Source organism: Manis pentadactyla, chromosome 2 (genome assembly GCF_030020395.1).
Source record: "Manis pentadactyla isolate mManPen7 chromosome 2, mManPen7.hap1, whole genome shotgun sequence".
Lineage (NCBI taxonomy): Eukaryota > Metazoa > Chordata > Mammalia > Pholidota > Manidae > Manis > Manis pentadactyla.
In genome coordinates, this window is record NC_080020.1 from 12,068,774 (window position 1) to 12,090,277 (window position 21,504).

The following is a 21,504-nucleotide window of genomic DNA, read 5'->3' on the forward strand; positions in this document are numbered from 1 at the left end:
ACAGATGTGTTGGTGTGTGTGTGCATGTGTGTCTGTGAGTATGTGTGTGTGCATTCACTTGTGAAAGAGAATGCGAATGGGGGAAAAGTGCTAATGATGGATGAATCTGGGTACACAGGAGTTTTCTGTAGTCTTTTTGCAACTTTCCTCTAAGTTTCAGGTTATCTCAAACAAAAGTTACCAAAACAATTCTGACGGGGGCAAACCTCCATGTGACTGACTCCGGAGGCCAACGGTCCTTCTGACCCCACTTCACAGATCGCTAACTGTCCCAGCTCTCTGACCATTCCCTGGCAACCCGCTCTAACACCTGTACTGTGGAGCCATAATAACATAAGGCCATTTCTCCTTCAAATCTACTTCTCTGCTACAAGACTGTCTTCCCTATAGAGACAAAAAGTCCATAAAACATATTCCTAACCCTACATCAGGTTAGGTCAATGACAGGTCATCGTGGGTCTTAAACTTTTATGTGCATAACCATCATTAGAGAATTTTGTTCTCTTTCTCAGTATCTCTGAGAAAGTCCGTGGGATATGACTCAGGAATCTGCATCTTCAGACAAATCCTGGTTATTCTTATATAAATGGCCTGTGGACCATATTTTAGCCAACACTGTGCTACAGAATTTCAGGATCTTATGCATAGTAGGAATGCAATATAAGCCTGTTGGATTAATTTAAATTGCCCAGGGTTGCAGAGAGCTAAGAAAAGAATCCAGTTCTCATGTCTGAGCATGAAAATTGGACCCAAATCCATTCACTATGCAACCAGGTGACATGTATTCCAGTCTGTAGCTCTAAAGCATAGTCTCTTAGGTCTCAGCATTCTATTTATAAGTATGTATCTGGGCATGGGTACAGCCCTTTCCAGCACTAAATCATTACAGAGCAGTTAGCATATTTCCCTCTAAACCACCATATAATTTTAACCAACTCAAAACCAGATTTAAGTCCTGCAAAGTTAACAATCTGTCCAAGGGGAGGTCCTTGAGCCCTTATCCATGTGGTAGGCAGTTAGAGTAGGTTTTCCAGCACAGATAAACAGGCATCAATTCAGGCCTGCTCTCCCCACCTGTCACCTTTGTCTTTTTTGGGCATAAGTATTAGCAGGAAATTCACTAGTGTACTTTGCAGTGACTAACACAGGCAAACTAAGTGACTAAGAGACCAGGGCTCTTTAAACTAAAGATATGAACTCAGTTTTAGCGGCATCTTAGTCTACACATCTGACCTTCTCAATCTGTTGAGCTTCACAGGGATGGGGCAACCTAATGGATGCAGCATTTTATCATAGCTCTAAAAAAGGCAGGAAGGGGTTGAGTGGATGGATGACTTGACTACCTAGCCACAAATGTATATACAGCTGTATATATTTATAGCACCATAATTTATATTATTGTATGTCTGGTAAGCACCATCTATACCTACCTATGATGGGTGTTTCAGAGATAAACTCCCATAAGGCGGAGAATGTCAGAGTTAGGATCCAAAACAAATATGAAAATACAACTCAAGAAATGTGTCATACTGGGGTCTCTAAAAGCACTAAGCTATAAGCCCCTTAATATTCCCTGCCAGTAAAGCAGACCACTAAGTAGTTACTTAGTTGTTTTAGCTTATAGTTTATAGTTTATATTTATTTCTACATTTGAATTCATTATAGTCAAGTAGTGAACAAAGAACCCTAAAAATCATGAAAAATACCAAATAAGCTGATTACCATTCACCATGGGAGCTGGAAGTCAGAATTCATTATGTTAGCACTAACTGTGGAAGAAAACATTCTTCCACAAGGACAGATACTCTTTAAAGGACAAAAAGGACACTAGATTATATACCATATACTCGTATCTATATTTAAGAATTTGGAAATAAAATTACTAAATGGAGTAAGTTTAGATGTACTTCAGAAATTTTTACTTGAGCTAAAAACATGCAAATGTTGCCCAGGCATTTAGTAAGGAGGTAACAAGGGTCTATTATCAAGATATATGGGTTAATAATTTCATGGGGTTATTCAAGAATGATCTGCTATGATTGAAACCATGTGTGGGGAGTTTGGGCTTCTACAGGATGTGTCGCGGCAACAGAGGCCCTAAAGATGTATTTGTGCTGCCTGCTATGTATACAGATGATTGACTTAGATACACTTCCCAGACATAAACAGTAAAGGAATGTGACTGAAGTTCTGCATGCGATCAGATAGAGATGGAGAATGCTTACCACATTGTACAAGCCGATACACCAGCGTTCAAATAGAATCTGCCCAGAAAATCCATTAACAAAGGCGAACCAAAGCTGAAAGAGAAGAAAGTTCACGAAGTTTTATATCAATATTGACCTAAATGTTTCCATTCACTGAAGAAGTAGTGGGGAATGCGGACCACCAGCTGGACACAGCTGCCGAGGGATAAAGAACCACAAGACTGTGGCTGCTGTTTCTTCATAAAATATAAACCCCCGATATTGCAAATACCAATAGTTGAAGGAGAATTTATACTTAAGGTATACATCTAGGTTAAGAGGTAACATGCACATATTTATAAGAAAAGCAATTTATGTTTGACTTATAGCTAATATGTTTCATGTCAACACTTCCTCACTGACTGAAAAAATCTGAACTTCATGTTCTTTTTCCCTATAAAGTTGATTTGATAAATATGATTTAACTTTGTAAGACTTTCAAACAGATAAAAATCATAAATAGAAAACAGCAAAAACCCATGGTCATGTGTGTTCTTAGTTCATAACATACTGACCCTCCTTAATCAAGTAGCCGCCACCTCAGCGAAGGTCAAAACACAATAATGTGAAAGAACCATGCGCAAGCCATCTTTTGGAGTAACACGGGATGTATAAATAAATAAAATGTAGACTACTATTTATATCTTCAAGTAGACTATAATTCAAGTTGATTAGGCAAGGCTGACATAAAAATAACTACAGAGCCAAGCGCCAGGGACGTGCATGACAAAGGAGTAAAATTATTTTTACGAGGGAAGCAGCACATGCTTTTCCTTAGGAGAAGACATGGAGGCAGTGAGGTTGGAGGAGAAAAGGTGTGAGCCATCAAGAGGAAGGATGGAGACCCCATTTAGAAGGGAGTGTGTGCGGAAATATGGAATATAAAACGCTTCTGTTTAAAACCCAGCAAAATTTTACAACAGAATTCCAGTGATTTGGGGCAAAGCGTCCCATGCTAACCACAGAATCCACGTCAGTGGTTTAAAATCATGACAGACTAAATTTATTACTAGGGTGGACGCACACCAGCAACACAGAACGGCTACCCCATGATAACAGGAGTTGAGATGAACTCTGCTACTGAAATTTTACTGAGTTGCGTTTTTCAAAATCAGTTTCTTGACCCCACCAGACTGTTTCTGAAGATAGGAATTGTTCTCTAACCTGTACAACTGAACCCAGTATGATACTTGATACAAACAGGACTCACCAAGTCCCAGTGGGATCAAATAAAAGACCCCCATTCAACTGCTGGGTGAAGTTCTCTTAAGTATGACTCCCAGCGTCTCACTCCCTGGTTCAAAACACTACATGAGATCCCTTCTGAATCTAAGATAAACTTCGAAAATCCCTCCACATTCCCATTCACTCTTAATTTCAACCATCTCCCAGGCAGTCCCCATGAGTCCTGGCTACTCCCAGGGAAGAAATATTGGTAGAGAACTGAGAATCAGAATTTTGTGCTGTGCTCTGCACTCAGAACATGTTTACAATACCTATTCAAATGTTAGCCATCCCTAAAACCACAAATTCAGTCACACTGCCTCCCCACCACTTAAGGCCTTATCAATCATCAGTCAAATTTTTAGTGCAGTGTCAGCCTGGATCCACACCTGATTTAAAAATATTTTTTATCTATTTCAAGGATTTTAACCTAACTTTCCAATATTGTGTTCTTCTATTCAAATAATTGAGTAAATATTGATAAATATCTAGTGAACACATACATCTTATTGCTTAATTGAGTTAATTTATTGTCATTTCTTGAAGGAGACTAGTGATACTTCTACTGCCCTCCCCTTTCTAATATCAGTATCACCGTCAGGGATATAGGGTAGGCTTGAGAAAACAAATGCGAAGCAAAGGATGAAAGGTTAATATTGGTTTTAAGAGAAACTGATAGCCTTTCAAAGACAGTAACAAAAAAAATTCAAAATCATGTGCCTTAAAAAAGAAAAGAACAAATAGAACAGAAAGAAAATGCCCAAAGATATAATAGAAGAAAAATTTCTGAAATACTCTAAAATCTTAATCAGCTAATAGACAGGGCATCCTTTATCCCCAGGAAACAAAACTTGTAGAGGAAGATCAACACCCACACATATCCTGATATATGAAATAATAAGTTTTAAAATTTTTGTAAGATCAATTCTTTAATGTGTTCAGGCAGAAAAAACAATTAACTCGGCAGACAAAACATCAAGTTGGCTTCGAATTCCCTCTAGGAGTATATAGTACCAGAAGCCAGTAGTGGATGTTTACAAGTCCTTAGGGAAATAAAGGATCACAAGAATTTAAATAAAAAATAGAAACAAAAGAAATATCAAGAGCTGAAAGGGGAACATAAAGTGTGATGAAAGAAGTAATACCTAATATGTCTGTTATATTAATAATACAAAAAACATAAAATGATCAATGGATAAAAAAATGAAATCCAAAATACATACTACATACAAGAGAAACATGTCAAACAAATGTGAAAAAGAAACACTCTGAATAAGATTAAATTTTTAACACTGACTTACAAAGCCCTACAGTTAAGGCCATTGCCTACCATTCTGACAACACTATTTTTCCTTCACTGAACTACAATGGCCCTCTGCAAGCACCAAGTATGCATCCAGTTTTATTATTTTACACCCAAATATGAGGCAATTATGTCAACAGCATTTGGTTAATAAGCCATCTTTATCTCACTTGTTTGAAATGCCCTTTTTATAGAATAAATTACTCTGGTACTCAGAAAAAATTATGTTATTTTTGTCTTCACTCCATATACTCAAATTAATTACAGATGGCTTGAATATTTAAACATAATAAACCAAACTCAAAGCATTAGGAAAAAAACAGAAAAAATTTTTTTGTTTGTGAAACTAGCTCTCTGTAAGACATTAAACTTGGCAATTGTACAAAAATAGGGATAAATTCAAAACAATATATTTCTATAGGAAAAAAATTAAGGAAGTCGAAGGGAATGATATAGTTGGATAAACAGTAAAGTTGAATAAATAGTACGCACGTATTTGTAACATCTATGAAGACAAAGGCAGAAAACGCCCAATAGGCCAAGACTATATGCAGTGTGATCACAGGGGAAAAAAACAACTTATATGTATCAGGAAGCTCACTTTTTTTGAAACACAGACACACAGACACAGACACAGACAGACAGACAGACAGACACACACACACACACACATACACACACACACACGGCTATCATTTCTTACCTAACAGGCAAAGATTTAAAAGTTTGATAATCTGGGGAAATAGATACCCTCATACCCAGACGGTATTATAACATTGTCTACAAATATATTTAATGTACTTTTCCTTTGACCCAGCAATTTCACTTGTAGGGACATATTCAAAATTATCTTACAGCTATAATCACATAGCATTCAACATGAAATTACAAGAATGTTTACTGTGATATTATTTGGAAAGACAAAAAATTGGAACTTGAATATACATTAAGAGCTGGCTGATGGAATTAGGGTTCATCCACAAGAATGAAACACTATTCAGACATTTTAAAAAGTAATATAAATCTGTAAACACTGTGATGCAAAAATCTCACAGATATATTATTCAATGAAAAATAACAAGGAATATATAGATTAATCATGGTTGTACAGAATAGATGTATATACTCATACATGCACGGTGACTTTCTGGAAGACATCTAAGAAATTGTTAATATTAAAGTAGCAGAAACATACCTAATTATCTTTAGGTAGCAGAAACATTCTCTAGGAGGTAGCATGGAGACTCACTCATATCTGTTGTAGTGTTTTGAACTTTTTAAACACCTATTTTCTTTATTTATGTAACTGTTCCCAGGAATAATCCTCAACTAGAGTTGATTTTGCCTCCAAGGGGACATGTGACAATGTCAGGACACCTTTTCATGGGTATTACTGGCATATAGTGGGTAGAAAATAAAGATTATACTAAATAACCTACAATCCAGGCAGCCTCTACAACAAAGAACTATCTCATTCAAAATGTCAGTGGTACCACTGTGCAAAAACCCCGGATGGAAGACATACATTTATTAGGTCAACCTTATAAAACTTAGAAATCTTGCTCTAACAGATCAGGCAAAATAATAAAGTGATAGATCACATGAAGCCATGATTATATGGTATGTACAGGGTGTGGGCTCAGAAAGCTTAATTTCTTTCTAAGGAATTCCTCTCTGGCCTGACTTCATACTTAGAACCATAGGCCCTATTCTTTAGAGGCCACAATAGCATGGGTTGTGAATCAACAATGTCACATATTTAGAACCTTAAACCAGAAGTATATCTTTATAAGTGATTAATGAGAAATTATTTTAAAAACTGAGTATGAATTTCATAATACTAAGATATCAAGTTGTTGAAAATAAACACTAAGGGAAAAAAATTCTAAGAAATGAAGCATCTCTTTTCCAGCATTAACCTTTGCTCCAAACAACCATGAACCATGGAAAAATTTTCAGTCTTCACTTCAGATTAACATCCTTGATTAGCTGAGTGTTGGGATATTTCCTCTAAGCTGCCAGTGTTCTGATTCCGTCCAAGTTGGCACTGGCTGGGCCACATGTTTCTTCAAAGATTTTTGATATGTTTGTATAAATTTTTATCAGTTGCAGGTGCTGCAGCTTTTTGAAAAGTATAAACAAGCTCATTCTCAACATTTCCAATCAATTTCCATCTCCATTCAAATAATCCATCATTAGATATCAGACCTGTTTATTTCATTGGAAATATTTATTTCGTTGAGAAAAAAATTAAAACCAAAATACACAAAACAACTGAAAAAAAAAGTCCATCTCCTCATTTCGAAATCCATGAGCCGGTTTTCTCTTACACTGTAAACACTCAAACTTGATTTCGTTTTGGCAAGATTTCCAAAGGTGAAATGGAAAAAGTATGAGAACACACTGTATTTTTAAATATTTATACAAACATACTTAGTTTTTATTTTATTTATTCACGAGACAGGTACACAATAGCTCCCTAACACAGTATGAAATCAGACTTCCACACTGGCTAGTCATATACAAATGTTAATTCATACACAAAAAAGAAAGCAGTGCCCAATTCCTAAACATTAATGTCATTTTTGATGGACCACATGTTCCAAGCAGCATACAGCAAACACACAGCCCTCGAAGTAAACAAACTGATGTGCAGCTACTCGGACCTCAGCTTGCTTACAGCCACTAAATTTTACTCTTCTGGTTTAATGGGGAAAAAGATTCCTTTGCCCTGACTTTCCTGTTAACTGGGAATGCTCTGCAGAGAGAGCCAGGTTCTGCCTGATGGCCTCAGACTTGGTGAGCTGGTGGGGAGACCTGCCAAGCACCGATGGCTTGCCAAGCTCCTGGGGTTTTTGGTCCTCAAATGTAGTGTTGTTATGAGCAAATTGACCCAAACTTATTAAATGGCTTGTCCTTCTTGGAAAAAGATCCTTCTTTGCTTTAACTGCTGTCTCACTTCCAGAAATGCAGTAACCGTTGGTCTTGGCTAATTGCACAGACTCCTGTCTAGAGGTCTGCCTGCCATTGGACAAGGGGCCATACCTGCTGCCACTCAGGTTCTCAATGAACGGCTGACATAATTAGGGGACAAATTCGTTCGAGAAAGGGAGGACCTGTTGCTTGATTTTCTCTGTTCTTGCAAGACCCACGGGTAGAGGACTGAAGTGAAAAAATACATAACAGAGAATAATTAAATAAGTTAGCCATATGGTTTCTCACTAAAGCGACAATAACTTCATGACCTACTGATTTGCATATCAGGCTCACTTGATGAACTGACATTAAAGGTATCTGTTTAAAAGTTGAAGTGCTTTCATCTTTTTGGAGTTTGATCTGGCAATATGTATTACAATAAAAAGCATATACTTCATTTAGAAATTCTATTTTTAGAAACTGGGTTCTCACAAATAAAAGCCCTCTTATGTCAAAACATTTTTTGTTTTGCAGAATGATTAACAATGGAAAACAAAGCCAAGAGCTTCAGAGGGAAAAACCCGAAAGTCATTTATTAGGGGATGAATGCAGCAAGTCCATGAAATATTAAGCACTTGTCTCCTCAAATGCTAAATCTGTATGTATGTAAATGAAGGCACACATGCCAAAGAAACAGCATTAGATTGACAAAAGAAAAGACAAAATCAGTATAGGCACCTCAGTAGGTAGATAGGCAGGCAAAGAGATAGGAAATGAAGGGAAAAAAGTCAGGGATTGTAGAACAAAGGTTATCAGAAATAATAATAATAACAGTAACAAGATGCCCTAGAAACTTCTCCCTCAAGAAATCCTTTTTGGTCCAATAAACTATGGGATTGAGTGGCCAGAAGTAAATGAAGACCATTGTAATACATGGTCCAGCCTTCATCTCCAAAATCTTCGAAGTCTTCTCTTTCTGGGTCCGTCCAGGAGAGCTACAAGCAGCAAACACCGCATACTTGAAAATTTTCTAATGACTTTTCAAGGCAAACAAACAAAAAGTTACAAAATAATGTGTATAGTACCCATTTTCTGCAAAACCAGAACAAAAGTGTTGTATGTTTATTCAGGTTTGTATGAGTGCAAAGAAAGGTACAGGAGGCTTGCTAAACTGTTCCTATTCATTACCTGAGCAGAAATAGGGGCAGAGGAGGGGAAATTGTCTTTTCTATACACATCTCTTTTTATTGTTATGAGAAATAAGCATTCCTTTAAAGAATTATGTAGATGAAGGATTCTGCAATTCTCTCTCACTGCACCAAGCTCATTTCTCTTAGCTTGTCACGTCCTATAATTTTTGTTGCCCTGTTACTTGTCTACCCACCATTTGTAAGATGCATGCAGCCAGGGATTAATTATATTGATTCCACTCGCTATTACCTGCCCAGGATTTAACGTAGTACTTGACACATATTAAGTGCTAACTAAATGAGTATGTGTGGAATATTACCATTTCCCATTAAAGAGGAAAGGTCATATAAAAGTGACCATAGGACAGATCATGGTATTGGCCAAACAGGTTTCGTCCAAGTTCAAGCACTTAATTGCTACATGAGCACGAGCAATTTCAATTCCTCCAAACTTCATTTTCGTGAACAAATGGGAAGAAACCCGCACACTGCAGACTGCCATTTTTTATGATGATAATAGAAATTAACATGCATTTAGTGCTTACTCTGTACCAAGAATCTTGCAACATTCTAAATGCGTTATCTCTTTTAAACCTCATAGCAATTTTCTCCATTTCACAAATGAGCAAATAAGAGCAGAGAGAAGAATGAAGATATCACGGCTGTTACCAAATAGGTGTTTAATAGGCTGCAGTTATTAACAGTAGACCGTTTATAACAAACAGGTGATTTTTAAAAATATCAACACTAAGGTGAGTATCAAGTCAATATTTATATCTACTAATTTACAATGCTGCTCTTTTACAATGTAACATGAACAAAATACTTCACAACTATATAAACAGATTAAAAAATATATTAAGAAAATGATCTAAATCCTAAGTGTCTAATGTCATGTAAGGAAGCTAAAAGTTCCTTTTCAGATCAGGGTATAAAACTGTTTTGAAAACTATGCTTCAAAAAATTTCCTCATTTTGTACAACAAAATGCAGTCACTCTGGTTTGAAACATTTTCCTGAAATACTCTGAGCTAAAATATTGCAATCTTTAGCTATTATGACTGAAATCGATCCAATAGACAATCAGAAGTAAACCTCTCACTTTTCATTATCTAAATTTTTTGAGCAAAACAACCCACAAATTAATACTAATGTGACAATCTATGTTATGTTTAAAGGGATTAGAGTTTTGAAAGTATAAAATAGAAATCATTACATGCAAATAAATGTAGTTTATGATGGGCACATATAAATTTCTTACTTTAATTGAGCATTTTCTTTTCCATTAAAATCCCAAATGGTCCAAGAAATTGAATCTTTTAGCTCAAAAGTCACAAGCAGTAGTAAAAGAAAGTCTGGTAAATACTTCTAAAATTTCCTTAATTACTAATTTTTCAATGCTACAAAAATGTCTCCATTCCTCTAAAATTACATGCTTATACTATGGAATATCAGATAAATACAAAATCATGTTTCCCTTCCATAAAAGACCATAATACCAACCAGATGGTGTCACACAATTAAATTTTTTTTAATAAGGAATTCTTGGCATAATACAATGTAATCGCTCCAAATTATGTCAAGGACTACTTACATTTTTTTTTATAGTCCAAGGCTTAGACCCTTCAGCCTAAATCCTGTGTTACAGTGTAAGGGCACCAAATAGCTCTGGAGACCAATAATGAACCAATAAGCCTTTCATCTGGAGGTCATTGGTTAGGATCTGCTATCGCTCATTAATAATAGTTGTTTCCAACCTTCTGGAGCTAGAACAGTGGCAGGGGGTGTATTATGGAAAGGGAAGCAGAAATATGTATAAGACCATTTCATTTATTCACAGGACCTATGGCAAATATTTGAGAACATGTGTTTTATAACCAATAAAGTAATGTTCTTAACATATTGACAGCAAGATTTAATGCCTTGCTCCGAAGACCAGGGTTGTAAGAAAGCAGCAAAATTTTGATTCTGTACCTCCACCCCCATGAGCCACTTTATGCCTGGCCTGAGCAAGCTGGAACATTTCTTTTCTTATGCTCTTGTTCTGAAAAGCGGGGGGAAAGGTCTAATTTTTCAGAGGAGGATGATAAGGTAAGAATCATATGTATATATTTTAAGTCAATTATTGAACTATTTACCAAGCCCCTGCTTCAAGTTACGCTCTGTGCTATGCTAGGAGTCAAGAGGTGAAGCAGATACCCTCCAAGCAGATACCAGGAGTTCAGTCTGGCTGGACACCATCTTGGGATGAATCAGATGTGTGGAAAAGTTTTTTGGGAACACAATAGAGGGATAATAGGTTCTGTCTATACGAGTCACCCCAGATTTTGCAAAGGTGTGGGCACATGGGCTGGGTCTTGAAGTATCAGATTCCATTCATTAATTCAGTCTGGAGATAAGAGGCATTAAAGGTAAAGGGAACAATGTATACATAATTGTAGCAGATGTGAATTTCCATGTGGTCAGAACAAGGGAAATGAAGTGAGTGGAGAGGGTTGGGTTGACACTGTGGACAGTAGAAAGGTGTTCTTCAAATATGTGACCAGCTATGCATATACTGATTAAGAGAAATTTGACAAACTATGTGTCTACAAATCTGACGTTAATACATCTTTGTTTATTTAACAGTGGTAGAATATACATAACATAAAATTTACTATCAGTAGATGAATGGATAAAGAAGATGTGGTACATATACACAATGGAATATTATTCAGCCATAAGAAGAAAACAAATCCTACCATTTGCAAAAACATGGATGGAGCTAGAGGGTATTATGCTCAGTGAAATAAGCCAGGCAGAGAAAGACAAGTACCAAATGATTTCACTCATATGTGGAGTATAAGAACAAAGAAAAACTGAAGGAACAAAACAGCAGCAGAATCACAGAACCCAAGAATGGACTAACAGTTACCAAAGGGAAAGAGACTGGGGAGAATGGGAGGGTAGGGAGGGATAAGGGCGGGGAAGAAGAAAGGGGGCATTACGATTAGCATGTATAATGTGCATGGGGGCACGGGGAGGGCTGTGCAACACAGAGAAGACAAGTAGTGATTTTACAGCATCTTCCTACGCTGATGGACAGTGACTGTAATGGGGATTGTGGGGGGGACTTGGTGAAGGGGGGAGTCTAGTAACCATAATGTTCTGCATGTAATTGTAGATTAATGATAACAAAATAAAAATAAAAATAAAAAAATAAATAAAATTTACCATTTTTATTATTTTTGGCATACAATTCAGTGGCATTAAGTAAGTTCACCTTGTTGTAAAACCATCACTGCTGTCCATTTCCAGAACTTTCTCATTGTCTCAAACAGAAACTATTCCCCCAAACAGTTACTCTCCATTCTCCCTCCCTCCAGTCCCTGGAACCACTCTTCTACTTTCTATCTCTGGATTTAACCAATCTAGTTACTTCATACAAGTGGAAATAATGTAATAAATGTCCTTTTGTGTTTGCTTAACATACCTTAACATAATGTTTTCAAGGTTCTTCCATGTTGTAGCAATGATCTGAATTCCATTCCTTTTTAAGACTGAGTAATATTTCATTGTAAGTATGTTTGTGTATCCATTCATGCACTGATGGGCACGTGGGTAGTTTCCACCTTCTGGCTACTGGGAATAATGCTCCTATGAACCTTGGTGTCCAAGTATCTGTCTGAGTCATTGCTTTCAGTTCTTTTGGGTATATATCTAGAAGTGTAATTGCTGGATTATATGGTAATTTTATGTTTTAACTTTTTGAGGAACCTCCATCCTGCCTTCCACAGTGGCTGTACCATTTTACTTTCTGCATCAGTAACACACAAAGGTACTAATTTTTCCACATCCTCACCAACACTTGTTATTTTCCATTTTTTTCCCTTTATTCTAGCCACCCTAATAGGTATGAATTGATATCTCACTGTGGTTTTGATTCATATTTCCCTAATGATTAGAAATGTTGGCTTTTCTTTGTGTGCTTATTGGCCATTATATATCTTCATTGTAGAAATGTCTATCAGTCTTTTACAGACTTCTGAATTGGGTTTCCTTGTTGCTGAGTTGTGGGAGTTCACTGTATATTCTGGATATCAATCCCTTATCAGATGTAGGATTTGCAAAGATTTCCTCCCATTCTATTTTGGGTTTCCTTTTCACTCTGTTGATGGAGTCTTTTGATGCACACAATTTTTAATTTTGAAGAAGTCCAATTTATCCACATACTCTTTTGTTGCCTGTGCTTTTGGTGTCATATGCAAGAAATCATTGCCAAATCTAATGGCATGCTTTCCCCCTATGTTTTTTACTAAAAGGTTTATAGTTTTAGTTCTCACATTTAGGTCATTGATCCACATTTAATTTTTCTATGTGGTGTAACGTAAAGGTGCAATTTTCTTTTGCATGTGGATATCCAGGTTTCCCAGCACCATTTGTTGAAGAGATGGTCCTTTCCTCATTGAAAGGGCTTGGCTCCCTTGTCAAAAATCATACGGCCATAAATGAAAGGGTTTATTTCAGGGCTCCCTACTCTGTTCCCGCTCTATGTGTCTGCCTATCATTATGCCAGTCCCACACTGTTTTGATTACTGTAGCCTTTATAGCGAGTTTTGAAATCAGTGTCATTCCTCCAACCTGCTTCTTCCATTTCAAAACTTTTTTGGCTACCTGAGGTCCCCTAAGATTCTCTAAGAATTTGAGGATGGGTTTTTCTACATCTTCAAAAAATACCATTGGGATTTTGATAGGGATTGCATTTAATCTGTAGACTGCTTTGGTCTCAGTATTTTTTTAAATTGATGTATAGTTGATATACAATCTTACGTTGATTTCAAGTACATAACACAGTGGTTCAACTGTTACCCATATTATTGCATCACCCCAACTAGTCTAGTTACTGTATCTGTCAACATAGGAAGATGTTACGGAATCATTGGCTGCATTCCCCATGCTTTACCATCATCCCTGTGACCGGCTCACACTATGACTAAGAACTTTTGTGCCCTTTATCCCCCTTATCCCTCCCACCCACCTCAGCCCCTCCCCAGTGGCGACCAGCGCTCACTTCTCAGGGTCTATGAGCCTACTGCTATTTTGTTCATTTTTGTTTTGTTTTGTTTTGTTTTTAGAGTTCACGAATAAGGGTCTTAATATATTTTTAAGGTAATGTAAATTTTTTTAATGATAAGGTTAACTAGTTACAAAGGACATACTTTCTGGCATATCGTAAATATTGACATTTAAAAATAAATTACATCATTCTTTTAATACAGCCAATGGATTCTAAGTACCACAAGTATATGCCCATCACAAGCCACTTTAAGAACACATGAACAAAGACTTCTTTAACAGGCAGAAATTTTGTGTCATTCTTTTTGTTTTAAGCTTGTTTTTTATTCCACTTGATCTAGATATAATTTAACCCTAATATAATATATTTCTGTTTATAAGTCTTTCATTGGTCATGCTACCATACTTCACAAAAATAATGAATAGAAATTAAAATTAATTTTATTTTTATTTCCTGTGGCTATATGACTCTCAGTGTTAAAAAGCTAGATTGAGTTTACATTAAATTACTAGTGATATACAATTGATTAAAAACTGTAAAATATGAATTATTACATAGTAGACAAAATTTTGTTGGAAATACATCATTTAATGGGATATATGGAGTTCAGTCCTCTCCCAGTCCCTCAGGTTCATGTAACTGTGGAATATTATCATTGCTATATTGACACAGGGGGGAGCATCATTTGTATTCTTACTGTTCATGTCTACAGATCTAAGTCCTGAGAAATCTAATTCACATAATAAATGAGAATGTAAAATTTCATTAGAGCAATATCTGTCAATATTTTGGACTCTGAGCTACGTGCCAAAAATCAATAAAGTACTTTAGTAGTAAAGTCATTTGAAATTATCCATCTGCTGACATCTTGATTAGGCCCCTTTAAAAGATACATAAAAGCAAAGAAACAGAAACCAATGACTGGCAAAATAATTTGTTAAGTGTTCACGAGAATAATTTACTTAATTTTAGGAAGTATATCTAAAGTACTGCACCAAGAAGGTTCAAGTAACTTCTAATTATTCCTGGTATGTTTTCATTTAGACACACCTTTTCCACCAAATACACTCAGAAAGGTTTGGGGAAAACAAGAATATTTTTCATATTTAATCGCTTTACATTATTGTTTGATAAAATAGTTTCCTCTTATCACATAGGGCTACCTTACTCACATCATATTCTCTGTTCATGAGGTTCCCTGAGTGTATGACTCAATCATCTTGAATCACGTGCTTTAAGAATTCTAAACCTCAGAGTTGCAGATTTAGCTCATTCAATTTTAGCAGATTTCTGCCACAAAACCTAGTTGGCGATACCTGTCTTCACTTTTTAACTAAATACTGAAATCAGAAATAGAATTCTCACTTCAATTTTCAACTAAAATATACATGTTAACATATATCCCCATGGTGGCCATTTCGCATTTGAGCTTCCATTCATACAGATCAATGGGAGGAACAGAGCTTTGCCATGAGTGTGGTGCCTACATGAAATCAGGGACAGTTGCCTTCCATATGTCTCACCAAGGGTGTCTCTGGGCATCTCCTCAGTAGTAGTGTTTCATTGACCATTGTGTGGGATCAAAAATTGGGGTTTTATTTTTTTCAATAAATGTTGTCTCTTTGGTTTGTATCCCTGAGATATCCTCACACCATGTAGCACAGCCCATAGTGAAATTCTGAAGAGGAGGAAGGTATGCCCTTCTTTTCTAAAGTAGGCAATGTCACCTGTGAAGAGGGAGGTGGAAAGGAAACCAAGAGGGCCACGGATGTGAACTGCTGGGAATAGACCCCCCCCCCCCCAGCCCATGGGAAGTCCTCACATGCTCCCAGGAGGACTTTCTGCTCCAAACCTGCTTTGCCAGGACACGTGGGGGCCCAGGGCAACTACACTTAGGCAAAGAGGTGGCATAAGCCTTTTACCTTCGTGGATATTTACCTAATAAAGAAGTGTTAAGAGGGAGATTGGAAAGGCAGGAAAGGCAGGAAGCACAGATGGGATTCGTCTTACAGAGATGCTGAGGGTTCTGACTGATGGAATTTAGTGGAACCACAGCAAAGCTGATTCTGAGTCTGCTGAAGGGAAACTGGAGACACAGGAATGACCACAACCAGAGGTGAAGCTGGTGGGGAGAGGGCGGAAGCTTAGTTCATCTGGGAACGTGTTCTATTGCAGCTCCTGTGACCCACCCAGAGACTTCCACTTGTACAGGACTGGGGGGCAAGGGCACACAGCCTCCTCCAGAACAGCTGCTGAGTGGCTCTGGGGAAGGAGGCCAGAGATGAGGTCAAGTTAGGTCAATAGCCCTGCCTATCCCATTAGCTCAAAAACACTACATGAGATGATCGAAGCTAAGCCATGCCACCCATTGTAAAAGCACCCACCTACTCTGCCCTTTGCCCAGCTGTTACAGCAATGTTCCCAGCTACTAATTTTGGCCCTTAGAAGTGGTGGTTTCCTCAAGAGCCCCAAACTAATCGCTGCTTCAGGAGGCTTAGTTATAAGGTCTCTGAATGAATAAAATGGGACATCTCATCAGGAGCATCCCTTCTCTCAGTCAATACTATCTACCATCCCAGGGCCTAGACAGTTGTCAGTATAGGGCACTGATGCTGGCAAAGTGAACGTAGAGCTTCACGGGGAAAACCATTCTTGAGCACTTTTTCCCTTCACTTACCCCTTTCCTTGCTTTCAGCTTTTCTTTTCAGAAGGCACAAGTAATGTTTCCTTGATAAACTCATAGCAGTAAAGCTACTAGGATGGCCATTTTATTGCCTTATGCTTAATTATGGCATTATTAGTATTTAGAACAGAATAATAATTTATTTAAAAATGTTAAGGCATTAATAGAGTGACTTTGTCCATTTCAAGTGTATATATTTATGATTTCGGAATAACAGTTTAACAACTAGCATAAATATTTTTCAATCTTGCTAGAAGGCCCAGAATACCAATATAGACAGAGCATCAGCAATTGCTGAAGGCACTAATTATAGCATGGCCTGTGTTACACGAGGAAATTCTCAAAATAGCCTTCCTCGCTGCAGAGACTTGTCAATCTCAGATTTATGCTAAATAAGCTAATATACAATTTAACCTGAATATGATATATAACCCAGTTAATCATGAACACCTGGAAAAAATTCCAGAAATCTTTCCAGAGAAGGTCCTCTTGATTACTATCCAAGTATGTACAAACACATATTTTAATGCTGATGTATTTATTATATTTGCACAGTGTAAAACTCTTTTTCCAATAGCATTTGAAAGAGAAGCATTATGCTTATCATTCTCTAGGTTTGCTAGTAAGTTTGGTTTTTGTTATTTTTATGAATTTTTTGGAAATTCCTTCAGGAGGAGAGAAAAGAAAGTGATAAACAATGGGAAAAGCTATCACCTTTTATCACAGGGCCAAGTTACTATTAGCATACATTAATTCTATTAGCATGTGAAATGTATTAGCTATTCACTATTTCAATATTTGCATTATTAGATGAATATTAAAATACATAAATAAGAAACAAAAGAGCTAATTAAAGAAAGATTAAAAGCACATATTGCAACTTTCAAAAACAGAAAAAGAAACCTAGATAAAATGGAGATAAATAATGGAAAAGAAAACTTCAAATAAACCTTATTTCATATCTTCAAAGAAATATGAGAAGATATTACATCCATAAACTAAGCTCTGTTATTACAAATGCAGGGGAAGGAAGATATAAAATAAACCACTTACAAACTGGAAAGAAGAAGATTGTTAACATTAACAATAGTGGGACTAAAGAATAAGTCAAGGGATATCCAAGAGAACAAAAGAATAAGATATAAAGTTAAATTAAGGAAAACATAAGCAGGTTGGGAGAAAAATCCAGAAAGTTTAGAAAGACAAAATGGAAAAAATAGAAAGGAAGACATTACAGAAAAAGAGAAAAAACTATCTATAATAAAGAGCAATCTCTAGGTTGAAAAGGCACATAAGGAAAGGCATTTCATACAAATACATAAACATCTCTGTAAATTTCAGAACTATGAACATAAACAGAAGGCAGAAAACCATTCTGCAGTTGAAATACAAAAGATTGAGCATAAATTGTGCTGAGTTTTTCTCTAGTTAACTAGGGGAAAGCTAAAAGATACATGCATTCTGAGAGAAAAAGAATTTCAGCCTAGAATTTTATACCCAGCCAATGTACCCATTAAATACAATAACAGAAAGAAGATATTTTTGGTTATTCAACTTCTCAGAAATATACTACCAGTGAACACTTCTTAAGAATCTACTAATAGGTGTGTTTCAGGAACATAATGATGACATCGAGATTAAAGACAAGGAATCCAGGACACAAATCTCAGCAGTAGGCAAAAGTCCTAGAGAACAAGCAATCTAGATGGCATGTGTGTGGCGGAGGGAGGGGAACAGGGGCTTCAGAAGGGAGGAGGAGGGGACAAGAGAGCCAAGAAAACACATAATACATTGGGACATCTGGAGAGTATTGTGGAGAGTACTGAAAGTATATGAAATGCACTTAAGGTAAGAAGCAAAAAGAATGGCTTTTGGAAACTATAGGAAAAATCAAAACAATCAAGAAGGGAAAAATAACTATAACATACTTCTTGGCTCTACAGTGAATGTTATTTACATACTTTTAAAGAGGTTAACATGGATCCTTAAATTAGTTAAAATGATAGATGTGCCAAATTGGAAGGAAGAAGGAGGGTTAGTAAGACAGTAGAGGGAAACCCTCACCCACCGAAACAGAAAGTCAAAAGATCATGTCTAGGACAAACCAAGACAGCACAAGCATATTATTTAGAGATATGAAGACAACTTCCAGAGAAACATCTAAAAGGGTTTCTTTGGGATTGTGATTAGAAGAGAAGTATAAGTAGGGGTAAGGATTATTCTTTTTAATGGTATGCAGATATGTACATACATACAATGTATATACATATACACACACACATATACTATGCCTTCAGGTACCATAACTAATAAGTAAACTACATGTTTTATTTTGATTTAAAAATTTAATGCAATTGACTGTACTTCCCAAAAACATTACATAAAATTGTTTACCACCTGGCACTGGTTTCATTTCTCCATTGACATGTGGATTATATTTAAGTTTTTCTTGTCATATGCCATTGATATTGCTGTGTACTTCACTGCCAAGTGGCTTCCACACACTAATTATCAATTTAAAATCATGTTATTACATCCTACTCAGAAAAACTTACATAATTAAGAGAAGAAAAAGCCCAGGAAAACAGCTGCCTCTTAATTTTTTTTTTTTTTTAGGGGAGGCAAATGGCAAAGATTTTGTATAACTCTTTATTAAATTCATTCCCTAAGAGCCTCAACTGTAACATCATGCACAAAATTCATAGGGCAAGCAGAAAACAAAATAATGAAATAAAATGTAAACATGATTATAATTCTATCCTTTAGTATTTACTTTCCAAAAAGCTGGTAAAATTCACTAATAATTTGACGGTACAAACTAACATACCATAATGACATCAATAATTGCTAAAAAGCTCAAATGGTCAACCTAGGAAACAAATGACCTGCCTTTAATTCTTCGATTGAAGGTAAAATCTGGCTTTTTCTGCTAATAGGCTTATGAGAAGAAAGAATCAACAGATGTCTTTGGACATGTTAAGCTCAAGAGGACAAAATATTTTAAGTTTTCATAAGAAACTTCATTTTTAAAAACAGTATTTCACTGTTTAATAACTTTAAGGTAGTATGATTTCATATACAGGCCAAGTGTTGTCAAAATCTGATAATTTAAAATGTACCCAATAAATTAAAATTCTAAAATTATTTAAAATATATGAGAATATTCACTGGAACAATAAATTTGAAAAATATTACATGTGTTTTTCATGTCTAGCTCTAGAGTAGGACACAATCCTTCCTTCTGAGATTTGAATTCCTTAGATCTCTTTCAACTTTTAGGAAAGTCTCTCAGCTTTCTGAAATATGGATCCCCCATTTGGTTCTCAAGAGATCTCTTTGTTTGTAAGGTCACAAAGGTTTCTCAAAGTTAAATCATGGGTATTAAAGTGTAGGTATCTAAAGGATTTCTCAAAAAAAAATTTCCAAGTAGCAGTATGCTTTAAATAGATGTCTTAGGTATAAAAGTCTTTGGGGAGCAAAGAACCCAGTTTGAAATTGGGTTCAGAAAAGGTTTATGTTTTTGCTCAGAAAGTTCTCATTTCTTGCCCTTAAATTAAGGTAACTTCATGATTCAAAGCTCTCATGAAAATATTTCTAAAAGTGTGCTAAGAGACAGACAAAAATGCACAGCTGGTGGAGAGCCTTAGTACTTCACTCAGTAAATCAGTGACTCAAGGTGGACAAATAGTACAACAAAATACAAAATACTAAAAGGAAATTTAACCCTTTACCTCTTCTTCTGTGTGTGTGTGTGTAAAGTGATTTAAGGGGTCCTGCTGCTTTGTGTATTCCCTCTTCTTCTGCAGTATGTAGGAAAAGAAATGAGCAATGTGAACAAGTGAGTTTAAAAAAACATGGAAGAATAACAACTTTAAAAGAACTAAATGGTCTAAGTTTCACTCAAGGGAAATACAACAAAATATTCATAGTGACAGGATTATAAATACTTTCCCATTCTCTCTTTTCCACATGGATTAAGTAATGTGACTAAGTTAATTGACTCACTGTTTTTATTCAATGAATTTTGAGGCTAGACATATAGATCAATAGAATGGAACTGAGAATCCAGAAATAAACCCTCTCGTTTATGGTCAGTTGATTTTCAACAAGGGTACCAAGACAATTCAGTGAAAGAGTAGTCCTTTCAATAAGTAGTGCTAGTATGACTGGATATCCACATCCAAAAGAACGAAGCTGCACACCTACCTTACATCATATATAAAAATTAACTCAAACTGGACAACAGTCCTAAATTTAAGAGCTAAACCTACAGAACATCTAGAAAAAAACAGGAGTCCATTTTTGTGACCTTGGGCTAGTCAACAGTTTCTTAGATATGACACGGAAAACATAAAGGACTAAAGAAGACAAAGAAAATGGACTTCATGAAAATCAGAAACTTTTATGTTCCAAAGGACGCCATCAAGAAGGTGAAAAGAAAACTCATGGAATTGGAGAAAATATTTGCAAATCACATACCTGATAAGGGATTTTTATTCAGAATATATAAAGAACCCTTATAGCTCAATAATAAAAAAACAAATACCATAATTGGCAAAGAAAAAATGGGCAAGGGATCTGAATAGATACTGCTCCAAAGAAGATACACAAATGGCCGAAAAACACAAGAAAAGGTGTGCAGCATCAGTCATCAGGGAAATGCAAATCAAAACCACAATGAGAAACCACTTTACACCCACTAGGATAGCTATGACCAAAAAGCAGGATCATAAGTGTTGGCCGGTAAGTAACTATCACCACTTGTTTTCCATATTAACCTGTTGTATCAGTGTGGTACATTGGTTACAGCTGATGAGCCAGTACTGATTCATGGTTATTATCTGAAGTACATAGTTTACACTAGGGTACACTCTGTATTGTAAGGTT

At 36.2% G+C, this 21,504-nt stretch overlaps 1 protein-coding gene across 1 annotated transcript in view; it reads right to left on the reverse strand.

The window, feature by feature from the left end:
* Positions 1-21,504, reverse strand: part of ATP8A2 (ATPase phospholipid transporting 8A2) — a 544,332-nt gene that overhangs the window by 152,050 nt on the left and 370,778 nt on the right. The window contains exon 28 of the mRNA XM_036917383.2: positions 2,226-2,300. Coding sequence (XP_036773278.1) covers positions 2,226-2,300 — 75 coding nt within the window. The remainder of the gene's footprint in view (positions 1-2,225; positions 2,301-21,504) is intronic.